This window comes from Bos grunniens, chromosome 10 (assembly GCF_055505025.1).
Source record: "Bos grunniens cultivar Pamir isolate PY7600 chromosome 10, Bosgru_T2T1.0, whole genome shotgun sequence".
Taxonomy (NCBI): Eukaryota; Metazoa; Chordata; class Mammalia; order Artiodactyla; family Bovidae; genus Bos; species Bos grunniens.
In genome coordinates this window covers 327,425-340,792 of record NC_141174.1, presented here as the reverse complement: position 1 = coordinate 340,792, position 13,368 = coordinate 327,425, and the positions used below count along the sequence as shown (strand labels likewise).

The 13,368-nt window shown below is 48.8% G+C and overlaps 1 protein-coding gene across 11 annotated transcripts; it reads right to left on the bottom strand.

Annotated features, from left to right (window-relative positions):
- Nucleotides 1-3,097: 3,097 nt before the first annotated feature.
- Nucleotides 3,098-13,124, bottom strand: PATL2 (PAT1 homolog 2). 11 transcript variants are annotated; one of them, XM_086319073.1, is made up of 15 exons: nt 12,497-13,095; nt 11,993-12,185; nt 11,200-11,484; nt 10,477-10,682; nt 9,797-9,939; nt 9,226-9,324; nt 8,865-9,003; nt 7,310-7,430; nt 7,115-7,212; nt 6,851-6,904; nt 6,617-6,750; nt 6,335-6,494; nt 5,703-5,843; nt 4,932-5,029; nt 3,098-4,060 (listed from the first exon to the last, which is right to left on the bottom strand). In XM_086319073.1, the coding sequence occupies exons 1-15, from the start codon at nt 12,533-12,535 to the stop codon at nt 3,883-3,885; spliced, it is 2,088 nt and encodes a 695-aa protein (XP_086175199.1). In that variant the 5' UTR covers nt 12,536-13,095; the 3' UTR covers nt 3,098-3,882. The 11 variants fall into 11 exon arrangements, with proteins under 11 accessions (XP_086175199.1, XP_086175200.1, XP_086175201.1 ...); XM_086319074.1 differs by having other exon boundaries at nt 9,226-9,306; nt 12,497-13,079; XM_086319075.1 differs by having other exon boundaries at nt 12,095-12,185; nt 12,497-13,077.
- Nucleotides 13,125-13,368: the final 244 nt, after the last annotated feature.

Here is a 13,368-nt window from a genome sequence, read left to right as displayed (position 1 = left end):
AGTGGCTTTCCCCACTTTCTTCAATTTAAGTCTGAATTTGGCAATAAGGAGTTCAGGATCTGAGCCACAGTGAGCTCCCAGTATTGTTTTTGCTTACTGTTTAGAGCTTCTCCATCTTTGGCTGCAAAGAATATAATCAATCTGATTTCAGTGTCGACCATCTGGCGATGTCCATGTGTAGAGTCTTCTTTTGTGTTGTTGGAAGAGGGTGTTTGTTATGACCAGTGCATTCTCTTGGCAGAACTCTTTTAGTCTTTTCCCTGCTTCATTCCATATTCCAAGGCCAAATTTGCCTGTTACTCCAGGTATTTCTTGACTTCCTACTTTTGCATTCCAGTCCCCTATAATGAAAAGGACATCTTTTTTGGGTGTTAGTTCTACAAGGTCTTGTAGGTCTTCACAGAACCGTCCAGCTTCAGCTTCTTCAGCGTACTTGTCAGGGCATAGACTTGGATTAGTGACAGTGAATGGTTTGCCTCTGAAACAAACATTCTGTCATTTTTGATATTGCATCCAAATACTGCATTTCGGACTCCTTTGTTGACCATGACGGCTATTCCATTTCTTCTAAGGGATTCTTGCCTACAGTGGTAGATATAATGGTCATCCGATTTAAATCCAACCATTCCAGTCCATTTTAATTCACTGGTTCCTAAAATGTCGATGGTCACTCTTGTCATCTCCTGTTTGACCACTTCCAATTTGTCTTGATTCATGGACCTAACATTCCAGGTTCCAATGTGATATTTCTCTTTACAGCATTGGACTTTACTTCCATCATTAGTCACATCCACAACTGGGTGTTGTTTTTCTTTGTCTCTGTCTCTTCATTCTTTTCTGGAGTTACTTCTCCACTGATCTCCAGTAGCATATTGGGCACCTACCAACCTGGGGAGTTCATCTTTAAGTGTCTTATATTTTTGCCTTTTCATACTGTTCGTGGGGTTCTCAAGTCAGGAATACTGAAGTGGTTTGCCATTCCCTTCTGCACTGCTTATTGGGCTGCTGTTTCTGCTTACAGGCCCTGGGTGGGGCAGTGTCCTTGGGACTGGACCAATCCATCATAGTAGAGCTGACTTGATGATGACGTCAAATAATACCATTATATTAATAACAGGATGGGAAAAGGGTGGAAGTGGTAGAGTTCCTGTTTCCTACTTCTCTTTCCTTTAAGAACTATATGACTCAGGATCACAGCAGAGGGGGCAAGAAGAGATGGGGAGTAGGCATTTGGAAAAGTCTCCTTAAGGATACCAGTGCCTTTCTTAACACCTTCTTTTCCACAATCTATGAGGTCACACAACTGTCAAAGGCCAACTCCTATTTGTGCTTTGATTCCCATCCTCCTCCTGTTGTTGGAATTTGTAAACTTTCTCTCTCCACCATGCCTACCCTTCCCCCACGCCTTTATAGGAGTGCTTTCATGATTTTATATATCACTTTAAAAATAGTCTTTTAACCTACACTGAGTACTGCTGCTGCTGCTGCTAAGTCGCTTCAGTCGTGTCCGACTGTGCGACCCCATAGACGGCAGCCCACCAGGCTCCCCCATCCCTGGGATTCTCCAGGCAAGAACACTGGAGTGAGTTGCCATTTCCTTCTCCAATGCATGAAAGTGAAAAGTGAAAGTAAAGTCGCTCAATCGTGTCTGACTCTTCGCGACCCCATGGACTGCAGCCTTCCAGGCTCCTCCATCCATGGGATTTTCCAGGCAAGAGTACTGGAGTGGGGTGCCATTGCCTTCTCTGACACTGAGTACTACCTACTGTCAAAATTTCTCTGCTTCCCTTTCAGAAGATTCCAAATTGACTCTTTCTGTAGTCAACCCTCCTCTCCTTCCCTCAACCTTTCTATTCAGGCCAACATCTCCACCTCAACTGTCCCTTAAGTTCAATGAGCATAAATGCCGAAACCAACCGTTACTGCTCTCTCTCTTCATTCCACACTCGTCCCTTGAAATACTTTTTTCCAGCTTTGGTAACCCCCTAGTTTTCTCCCGATCCTTTCCCACAGATAATACTTCCTCAGTCCCCTAGGTTGGCTTTTCTTCCTCTATCATCTTTCCCTCTCTCCTAACTTGTAATACCTCTGTGTGATGATAACTCCCACTTCAGTGTCTTTATCCCTGACCTTTTCCTTCAACTCCAGACTGCTCTTTACCTACTTGATATATCTACTTGGATTTCTAACAGGACTCATATTAAATGTCTAAAATGATGATGATTACTCCCCAAATGCACTTCTCTGCTTTCCCCACATTATTCTGGGGCACCCACCATTCACTCTGCCAGAGAGGCATCCTGGATACTTCACAACCACCCTATGCGGCCCGTCAGCAATGTCTGTCAACTCTTATTTCCAAAACCTCTTTCAAACCTCTTCTCTTTCTGTCTCCACAGCTCTTTAATTCTTGCTCCAACTTTGAGGGGGAAAAAACCCTAAAACTTTTGAACATTTTTCCCTCTGCTTTCTATCCTGTCCCCTAGCAATCAGCAGCCAAGAATGATTGTCTCAAAACAAAAGTGACAGGTCAAAGTCACTTCCCTGTTCAAAGCTCTCGCACCCAAGCACAGCCGGGAAATCCAGATTTTTAAAAAAGGGTCACAGATGTGTACCCTGCCTCCTGCTCTCACACATCACCCCCGCCCCTTATCTGTATACTTCAGCCACATTTTCCTTCTTTCTTTTCTTCAAACACACCGAGTTCATTCTCACTTTAGGGGCTTTGTGCTCACTAGTGCCTCTGCATGGAACACTCGTCTTTGATTCCAGCCTGACTTTAACCTCTAATTGACAGACCTTCCATTTCACTCCAATTGTGTTTCCCCCACAGTATTTATTACTACTTGGTATCTTCCGTCAGTCCCTGTCCAACCAGAATGTAAACTTCAGAAGAGTAAGGACTTTTCTTTGGTCATCAGTGTTTCTCAACCACCTAAAATGGTACCTGGTTCAAAAAAGGGGCTCCAGTGTTTGTTGATGAGTGAATGACCCCGTTTGTCAAAGTAAACCAAACATTTCATATCTCAAGGGAGATGTTTATATCCAACCCTCTTAGCTCAGCTAGGGCTACTTATAAAAAATGGCAACACCAGAACAGTTTTCAAAGTCAGTCTATTGTTCAACACAACGAGGACTTGTCCCTTACATTAAGGGCACTTGTGAAGCTTCACACAAAAGAAAGTGACTTTGATTATACCTCTTAACTTACAAACAAGCTGAAGCACTACATTCTGTTATCTTTTAAATTATACCTCATTTTGCTCTGCCTTTTTAGGCACATAGTTCAGTTTTTTGAGCATGAGAAAAGGTTTTGGGCAAGGTCTGCTGATATATCAAGGCGTACAATTGTCTTCAGACTCTCTGGATCCCTGTGGGCAAAACCTATACACAGCTAGTGTCTGATCACTAAACTTTCCCCATATATAGGCATTCTGGAACAACCTGATCAGTAGATCAAAACAAACCTACTAAAAGAGGGATCAACTCCAAATAACTTCCCTTTAAAGTACTGTATGATGTGATTAGTAGCTCTGTCCAGCAGATGCAAAGTTCTGAGGAAAGATGACTTACTTGTTCTTTGTGCGTTTACATCTTGTTTACATTTGAGTTGTCCCTCAAATACTTGTTGAATGAATAGTTCATCTTCTCAAACTAATTCTTACTCTCAAATATCTTAGTGTGATAAATAATCAAAATTCCTAGGGAAAAAATGGAAAGGTTTGGCTGAAGAAACAGGCCATACAACCCTAACTTGGAGCAGACTGGTTACTCAGTAAGTACCCACGTCTAGAAATACTTCGAAAAGCAAATTATCCTCCATAATCTTGGTTTAAACATAGTAGAGAAGTGGTAGAGCCTAGTCTGGGCTTCAGCCCGGGGCTATGATCTTATTTCCACGGTCACATACTCCATCCTAGCCTCCAGCTTCTGTACCAATTGTTTGTCCACGTGGTGGCAGAACAGGGGAAGAAGGTTGCTGGGGAAGGCCAGGGGTTCTGCCAGTGAGGCTGTGGGCATCTGAGCAATCTCCCAGGCAGTGAGAACCACCATGTCTGTCCTGGAGGGCAGAGAAGAAACACATCGGCATCTTAGTGTTTATGCGGGAAATAGACTCAGGGCCCAGGTTTCTTGTTATTTTTGACCACCACTTACCACCCTCTGCACCTACAGCAATTAAGATAGAGCGTTTGCCTGTTTGGTATGTGCCAGGCAATGCTTAGTGCTTTACGCATCTTCTGTCTTGCTTAATCTTCAGGTCTCTAACTGGTTAGTACCATCATCCTTCGATCCCTAGTTTATAGGGGAGGAACGGGCTAAAGAAAGTGAAATAATGTGCCCCCATGTTATGCTGCTGGTAAGTGACAGAAGCAGAATTCACACCTAGGTCTGCTAAACTCTAAGGCTTGTCTCTATTCTTGCCTGGAGAATCCCATGGATGGAGGAGCCTGGTGGGCTACAGTCCACAGGGTCGCAAAGAGTCAGACACGACTGAGCGACTTCACTATATATTGCCTCCCATGGGGGACAGCTCTCTAGGCACTACAGAAAAAAAAAAAAAAGGCAAAACAGCTACAACTCTGCTAGTCGCCTCTTCTCTGTCTAACTTCCTCCCTGGTGCTTGATTAAACCACTCAGGAAACAGCTAATCTGGTTTAGCCTACATATCCCAGGGGGGTTCCCAGGTGGCACTAGCAATAAAGAACCTGCCTGCCAATGCAGGAGATGCAGGTTTGATCCCTGGGTTGGGAAGATCCCCTGGAGGAGGGCACGGCAACCCACTCCAGCAGTCTTGCCTAAACAATCTTATGGATAGAGGAGTCTGGCAGGATACAGTCTATAGGGTCACAAAGAGTTGGACACAACTGAAGCAACTTAGCACACATCCCAGTGGTACTGAAATAGTATTTACAAGGTTTTTATGATCTTACCAAGCTGAATGGTCACTGCTGGGCTCCTTGAGGGAAGAATTCAGTGATACCAGCTGCTCCCCATGACTTAGCAGTGCATAGAGCAAAGATATGCCAAACTGCAAGTGATAAAGTGTCAAAGTGTCCAGGGTAAAAATGAGTTTACCATAGGCACCCAGTGCTTCCCTGGCTCTGTTGTTTCCCAACTAAAAGGGTAAGTTCATAGGTACAGATGGAGTCCAACACCCACAACCCATCAAGTTTTACCCAGGCTGGCCAAGAAACTCTGAGCTCTTTCCAAGGAAATCACTGCTCTGAACTGTCCGAAAGATTCCTCTGGGAAGCTGATGATGAAATACACAGTTGTGGTCTCTACCCTGAGGAGTCAGAGACTGTAGGTTGGGAATGGACCCAGGAATTTGATATGGGTAGGATGTGGAGCCCATTTTAAGAGGCACTGCATGAGGCAAAGATCTTCAGAAGGGGTTCACAGGATAATCCACTAGAATATTAGAAGATATGAGATCTTTCACATATAGATCTCACCTTGTATTTATTATGCACCTAATTTAAGTATAGTGTTCCATTTATATGATTTATAAACACACAGGTGGTATAGTTCAGAATATTTTTTGTAGTAAAAGGATTCACTATCAAAAATGTTTGGTGACTTCTGATCCAGAGGCACCATCATCATCTGGAGCTTGTTAAAAAAGCAACCCCACCCTGGGTCCATTCCAGTTAGCACCTGGAGCCTCCTGTGGAGAGACCGAAGCCTCCCACACGTGTTACCTGATTCTGAAGCACCATGGTGATTGGCCGCTCAGAGGAGCCAGGTGGTAGCCGAATGAGTCCCTGAAGTCCTTGGAGGAGTTCACGGAATGTCAAGTGCCTGATACATTTGCTCAGAGGTTGAAATAACATTTGCAGGGCCTGCAGAAAGATCATAAAGGGCCTCTCCGACTCCTTGACAACTTCACCTCCAGGCTCTTTCTTGCCAACCTGCTTCTAGCCCCTTCTGGTCAGCTCAGACCTACCAGGCCTATCACCACTTAAGTGCCTTCATCCCTAGCGGCGACCCCTCAACACCACTTGTCCTACATGCCTTCCCTAAGCGAAGGAGCCTGGGGCTCGGCACTTATCAGGTGGTCCTCATCTTCTCTAACCGCCAGAGCACATGCACACCTGTGTTACATATGCCCACGGGTTTTCCTTTCTTCACTGTGCCTGAAGATCAAAGATCATCAGCTGTTCCTGTGGCAGTCTTCTATAACCCCCTCCCCTGAGGGTGGCAGGGTGAGTCTCCCTCACCACCCAAAACCTTCTCTGGCTTCTCTGAGGGTGGGGAGTGGAAGGAGGAGAAGGGATAAGCATTGCTAACCCATCCACAAAACCATCCTCTCCTCCACTTCGTGCCACACTACCTGATCGGCCACGTCCCTCTTGACCAGGAAGGGCAGGTGGCGGGTGATGGCCAGCAGCAAGCTGACAGCTCGATCCCGGGGCAGGATGGGGAGGAGCCGGGCCACCAGGGCTTTCCCCTTCCCCACGGACAGCGCCTGAAGGAAGCCGTCATCCGCCGCCCTGCAGGGACACAGGCGAACATCGCAGGGCTCCGCTAGAGTAGAGGGCCGGTGTTAGAAGGGAGGGGCCGAAGCTAAACTACTGTCTGCTCCTGGGAAGGGGTGTGACCGTCCCACACTCACTCCAGATTATTCTGCCCCTGGGCCTTTAAGGCCTGGAAGAGTTTCTCAACCCGGCTGCTCCGCTGCTCAGAGTCACGGGGCTGCGCAGGCGCATCCTGCTGGCCGTCCTCTATCTCCAGCAACTGAAGGAACATCTGGGAGCGTGAGGGTGGGGAGAGAGGGCGAAGGGGCCAGTGTGAGCATATCCTGTTCTCAGCGGAGGCAAGGAACTCACTGCTAAGGCTGAGGTCTCACCTTCTCAATCCGGTACAGCACCCACAGCCTCTGACTGCTTGCAGCTGCTGTCTCCTAGAGAAAGAGTCCCTGGCTGTCAGCCACAACTCCAACAGCAGCAGCCCACGCCTAGCCAGGCCAGGACGTGAGCTGTAAAGACTAAATCTCAAAGCCTGATCACTCCCCTTTCTCTTAGCTCACAATCTGAACTCAAGTATGACAGTGCTCCAGACCTTTCTCCAAAACACAGGGAGAGAAAAAGGCTGTAGGAAGATAAATTCCTACCTGCTCTTGAGTTCCGTGGGGCACAGCATCGATAGCTCGGCGAGGCGTAAAACACGTCGATACAGCTACCTGGCCCAGGGAACCCTCGATTCGAACCACTGTGTGGAAGGAGTCAGAAAGGCACGTGCCCCTCTGCTTTCCACCTGGGTCCAGCCAGATGTCCGTCCCAACCCAGCAGGTCAGCCCCGGTCCTACCTGATTCATAAGCCTCCGCCTTCTGAATGTAAGGTGTGACCAGCTTGAGAGACTCAAATCTGCTTCTTTGCCCAAGCAGCTCTTCATCTGCCTGCTTCTTCTCTAGTTTCTGATAATATTCCTGAGAGTTCACGAATTAGTCAAATGTATACTCGTTGGTTAAACGTAAGAGTTAGGGTTCTCCAGTGCAAGCTCTTAGTACACCCTTGTCTATAGCATTCATTCCAGAAATGCTCCTGGGATGTAAGGCTCTTCTAGAGCCACAATAAAACATCTTCAGCACCCTAAGCCCCATGCCACCTGATCTGGGGCCCCCATCCTAAGGACTTGAAGAGCTAGGATGGAAAGGCAGAGAAGCAAAGCGGAGAGCCCAGAAGTAAAATGTGTCCCAGGGTCTGCAGGCTTCCTTCACTCCTTATTCTAAGTTATATGCGGTCGCCCCATCCTCCCCTCTCCCCATTTTAATTTGATGGTCCTACCTGTTCTGTCCCAAATCAGCATTCTCTGATGGCATGACAAACCACCTCTCTCCACTGAAGGACAGAGAGGACACTGCTGTCAACTGGCCTCTCAGCCAGTTCTACTCTTGTGTGGGCTGGCATAGCAGCTCTACTATCTGTGAAATCCAGAACTAAAATAAAGCCACTGACTGAGTTAAACAAAGGTTTGAAAAAGCTCCTTCATTGAGAAACAATGTCTAAAAGTCAAGAGTGTAAGATGATCACATTCAAATGATCCTGGCAGAAGGTAGAGGGGTTTTTAAGCATGGTGGGAAGAAAGGAGGAATCTAACATCAATAGGAAGGAGATAAAGGTGGGAACCTTGCTAGTGGTCTCAGGTGGTTGAAGAGAAAGTGATATAAAACTTAGACAAATCCAGAAAGTGAAAGTACTCAGTCATATCCGACTTTTTGTGACCCCATGGACTGTAGCCCACCAGGCTCCTCTGTCCATGAAATTCTCCAGGCAAGAATACTGGAGTGGGTAGCCATTTACTTCTCCATGGGATCTTCCCAACACTGGTATCGAACCCAGGTCTCCTGCACTGCAGGCAGATTCTATACTGTCCGAGCCAAAGGGAAGCCCAGACAACCCAGAACTCATGGACAAAGGGTAGACAGGAAGAAGACAGAAAGGAGTCAAAAAACCTGCCACATTTGTTCAAGAAATTGAATTCCATTACCTATAAAAGTTTCTTGATTTAGATCTTAAAAAAATGTAAAAGGTAAGTAGACGAATGTTTATAACAAGTCATTTCTAAGAGAAACCAGTGTGTATGAAAGATGAGAATGTTATTTTCAGACTGATTAGGAGAAATTCTTGTCAAAGGATGGAGACAAAAATCTCAGAGTGTTTAAGGAATCACAAATAATCCCCTGCAGCTGAAATTTAGGAGAAAGGGAAGGAGTTTGGATGTCAAGTATAGAAATATGACCCCATCCTTTCACAGTCGTCCCTCCCACGAGAAGGGACGTGGCGACTGTGAGCTGAAGGAAGGCTCTCAGGGCTATGGAGTCAGGCCATTTGGCTCCAAGGTCAGAGGCGCTGGGACTCACCTGGTAGTAATAGTCATCGAGGCGGGGGTTCTCACTCTGCAGCTGAACCATCTGCACTCTTACCACCCAGTCCTTCTCCTTCTGTGTCATGAGGTTAGCATAGGAGTCTGGCTGCTGGGGCCACTTCTTGGCTGGGGGACTTCAAGCCAGAAGGAGGGCTCTTTAGACCTACACCTCCCTGACCCCTCCTACCTCAACCCCACCTGCCTACCCCATCCCCAGAGAATTCCCCAAGGAGTAGAGAGCCTGGAGCTGGATATCAGGGGGAGGGTGGGGGGGCTTTGGGGGAGGTGCCTTGCCGCAAGGGAAGACCCAGCATGCAGGGTGTTCCACTCAATCCTGCTCCTCCTCTAGGCTTTACCTTCGTGGTCGACCCTGCTGTTGCTGCTGCTTCAAGATCCGCTGGTGCTGAGGGTGGAGCTGGGTCAGATGACTGGGGAGACTTAGAAAGAAACGTGGGCTGGGTGGGAGCAAGCTCTTAGCATCCTCCCCCTTTCTTTTAGCCTCTGGGAACCTCAGCTGGACAGCTATGGGACCTGACCTGCTCAGGACCCTACCCAACGTCGGCCACATGAAGCATCACTATCCTAGCTCAGCAGGGTTCACATCCCCTCCAAGATGTATATCCCTGAGATGGGGCTGCAGGAAATCCCAACACGATAGAAAACCATTTGGCCTGGCTATCAGGACTTCTGAGTCCTAGGCTCAGTACTCCTGGGCCAGCTGACCTCAGATAGTGCTGGACTTCCATCTCCTCATCTGTGAGGGAAGGGACTGCATGTCACCTCATACGTCTCTTAGTGAGTTTCTCTAAGTATTTTTCTGTGGCAGCTGGTAGACGGGCAGCCATGCCTCCTCAGCTACTACCTCCCATCTTCTGGAGGTAACCCAGCCTGTCTGGACCCCAGGGGAGGGGCGCCCTGATCTAGCACCTGAGCCTCAGGGGCCACGAGGTGGGCGGGCTGCAGAGGAGCGATGGGTCTGGCGCAGGCAGTTGAGGTCCAAAGTGGTGGGCTGCAGAGCCGGCGCTGGGGAGGGAGGGTCGGAACGGAAGGGGAGCCAGGTGGTCCAGGGTCTGCGAGAGGAATTTCAGGCTCTGAGAGAAGCACGTCTCCACCAACAGATCCTGCATTTGCTGCTGATTGCCTTTCTGCCCTAGGGTCTCACCTGCCTTTGCCTTGAAGAACCTCACCCAACATCTGGCACATAGGGGCCCCTCCAGCCAGTCATGAGGACACCAGACTGTGGGCTCCCTTGTTTCCAGCAGGTTTGTCACCCGCTAGGGAGTAACTCTTGGCCCCTGACAATGTGGGAGCCTGTGCTTTTTCCTCTGCATGTGGGTCAACTCCCCTTCTTTTCCCCCTCTGAGTGTCGTCAGACCTTGTCTTCAGCCCTTCTCAGCCTACAGTTCCCTTCTCTTCTCCCTGCTGGATTTCTGGCAGCCGCTCCAGTCCGGGTCATGTGCTCTTTCTAGCATGAGGCTCAGTGCTATTTATGTTCTGTAAGCTGGAATTGTTTGCCCTTTTTCTAGGAAGGCCAGCTGTCGCAGGACCCGCTCTGTCCTTTACCAAGCTTCTCTGAACAACAGGCGTCCCCCTGTCCATATCCTTACCTCACTTTGCTGCATCCCCAGAGCAAGGTCAAGAGCAGAGTGTAATGTTAAGCAAGGGGACCCTCCAAACACTGCTTCTCTGTACCCTGTCTTTTTCTCACAGCATGGAGACTGGAGACACTCATCTGCCACGGAAAGTGCAAGGAGGCAGGGGGCATCCCCGGAACACCAGGGGCCGTGATTCCAGGGGAGCTGAGAAGACCTTTCTGGAATGGGAGGGAGAAAAACTCAGGTAGAAATGAGCCCCTGTGATAACATCTACATTCACCAGTGTTAATGGGGGAGGTGAGCAGCAGGACCAACAATTTCCAGTACCCAGGATACAGGCAGCCTGGCCCTCCCTCAATTTCAGTCAGTAGGGTCAGGACCCCCTCTCCTTCCACCAAAGGGAAGCCAGCGGGCATCTGAGGAGTTAAGCTGAAGCAGGGTCTGAGTAACTTCATTTCTGCACGGGAACCCCTTGTGCCTCCCCACGTGCTGATGGAATCCAAGGGACTGCAAAGACCCGGGGCCCAAGGTCAAAGATGACTCATTTCATCAGCTGGAATGAAAACGACTCATTTCAGGAGCAGAGCCAGCATCCCTGGGCGGCTGACACAGCCCTGCTGGACCTGCATTCAAGGTGAGGGCAGCATCAGAAACTAAGCGGGAGACAGACAGAAGGAGGGAAGGAAGGTGAGAGTCTACTGGGGTTCAAGCCTGAAATAGAAAGTGTTCACCCACCTAGAGAGGGGTGAAGAGAAGAGAGATGTGGCGCAACAGCCTGTGCGACGCAGACGGCTCGGGACAACCCCACACCCTCCTGCCGCGGCACCTGGCTGTTGTGGACAGCGCTCTGGACAGCTGGGTCCCCCAGATCATTCTCCTCCTCCTCCGCTTCCTCCTCCTCCACGTCTGGTGCTAAATCTGGATCCAGTTCCTCTTCCTCCAATTGAGAGGCAGACACCAGCTCTTCCTCCAGAGCCAAGGGGACATGGGACTTGCCTGAGCCTTGGTCTAAGCGGGAGCCTGTGGAGGAAGTAGAAACAGGCTCAGCTGCGAAGCGCCCGGCCGAGAGAGGATGCTTCTCTTGGCACTTCTGCTCACACGCCATCTCCAGCACATCTTCAAACATTGCCTCTTGCTGTATGAGTTCAACCCAGCCTCACTATCCCAGGACGCCCCTAGCCACCCCTGACTGCAGCAAATAGGACCTGGCAGGTACCAATCGCCTTCACCTTCCTCAGCCCCTCTTGCATGGCCTCATTAATACCACCACAGGCTTTTCCACCTGCTCATCCCCCTGACAGCCTTTTCTGTGCCTCTTTAATCAACCAAGTTCCAGCTGCCCTGACTCATAGCAATTTAACCCTCATGTGCCAGAGACTTCACATGTATGTTCATGTATCGCTCACAACAACAATACAAGGCTGGTGTTGATCATTTCTCTCTGAAGGTGAGGAAAATAGACCCATAAACGTGATTTCAGTCACCCTCATGATGTGGCAGTAGGTCAGAGAACTTGGGGATTACTCACAGCAGTTTGACTCAAACCCATGTCTATCCACTGAACCACATCCCCAAGCCGCTGAACTCCTGGGACTTTTATCAGATACCACAGACCACTTGGTGATATTACCCTGGAGGCATTTTATCTTTTCGGGCTGGCAGACTTGCTCCAAGGCTGTTTCCTCTGGCGAGAGAGCATTGTTAGCCTCTGGAAGGTAAACCTGGAGCAGGGAAGAGACCCAGAAACCCCTGTCCTTAGTAAAGGATGGTCTAGCATCGAAACAACCAAGGTCTCCCCCCAGCAAAGCTGTCAGAAAAGTTTTGATCCAGATCTCCAAGGAGCAGAATCCCAGGCTCTCAGACAGCCCTAAACTCCCCACTCTCTGACCTCAGCTCTAGGGAGCTATCCTGCAGAGGGACAGAAAGGAGAGGCAGGGCTAGGAGTTGGAGGAGAAGCACTCCCACACAATCACTACCAGCCTCAGTCTGTGCACAGGGAGGGGCGCCCAGCCGCCTGGGTGCCAGCACCCACCCCAGCACCGTGGCTGTCCTTTCTGCTCGGCGTGGCCATGGCAGCCTGGGCCAGGCAGGCTCGCTGCCCGGGCTTTAAGATTCCCAGCCCCTGCCTTGCTCCCCTGTTAAAGGGCCAGCATCTCCAACCACTGCATCTTGGTAGAAATGTCAGAACACAAACTCATGAGAAAGAAAACCCTTGAAAGGGGGCAAGAGAATTAGAGTGCATTTTGAACCATCCGCGGTTGTGAGTACAGTTTACTGGGATGGGTTATTTGGGAGCAGGTATTTAAGAAGAGGATCCCTGTTTTCCACAGTCTTAATAAGAACTTTGTCAGGATATGTTCTCTTCAATCCCTAACCTTGCTCCATTAAATTGGATAGGAAATCCCTGGTGGATCGTGAGGCTACTACAGAGTAGCCAAGTTCTCAGTGCTTCAGGGCAGGATGCTTGTGGAACCTGAAGGGCCACCTGCAGATACTTGCCCTTCCTGGTGAACTTGTGTCTGCTTGAGCTTGAGTCTGTTACCCACTCTTAGTGAATGCAGAAGTCAGATTCTCCAGATGAAAACACTTCTGCACGAGTTATATAGATAACCCCCTATCTTCTTGGCTGCTGTAAATGGAAACCTGGTTCTGATGCTCAGGAGTAAAGATAAAAGGAAATAACAATAAAAATCAGCACTTCAGGACTGCTGGTAGCAAATGCTGAGACCCATCTGGGCCTCATCCAGCTCCTCAGTGATTCTGGGGTCTGTGCCCACATCCTGTGTTCAGCTGAAGTACACAGGCTTTACACAAGCTCTGAATAAAACTAAAGAGATGAAGATAACTCTCTGCATTAAAAATGCAAGTGAGAGGCCTATTGTCATGGTTATAGAGCCATGATTC

Bases quoted from the DNA above. Each gene is read 5' to 3' on its own strand.
- PATL2 (XM_086319073.1), bottom strand. From the start codon at position 12,535: ATGGCCACGCCGAGCAGAAAGGACAGCCACGGTGCTGGG. The intron at 11,485-11,992 runs GTGAGTAATCCC...CTTCCTCCACAG, and splicing joins TGGGTTTGAGTCAAACTGCT to GCTCCCGCTTAGACCAAGGC. The intron at 7,213-7,309 runs GTAGGACCGGGG...CCTTCCACACAG, and splicing joins GGCGGAGGCTTATGAATCAG to TGGTTCGAATCGAGGGTTCC.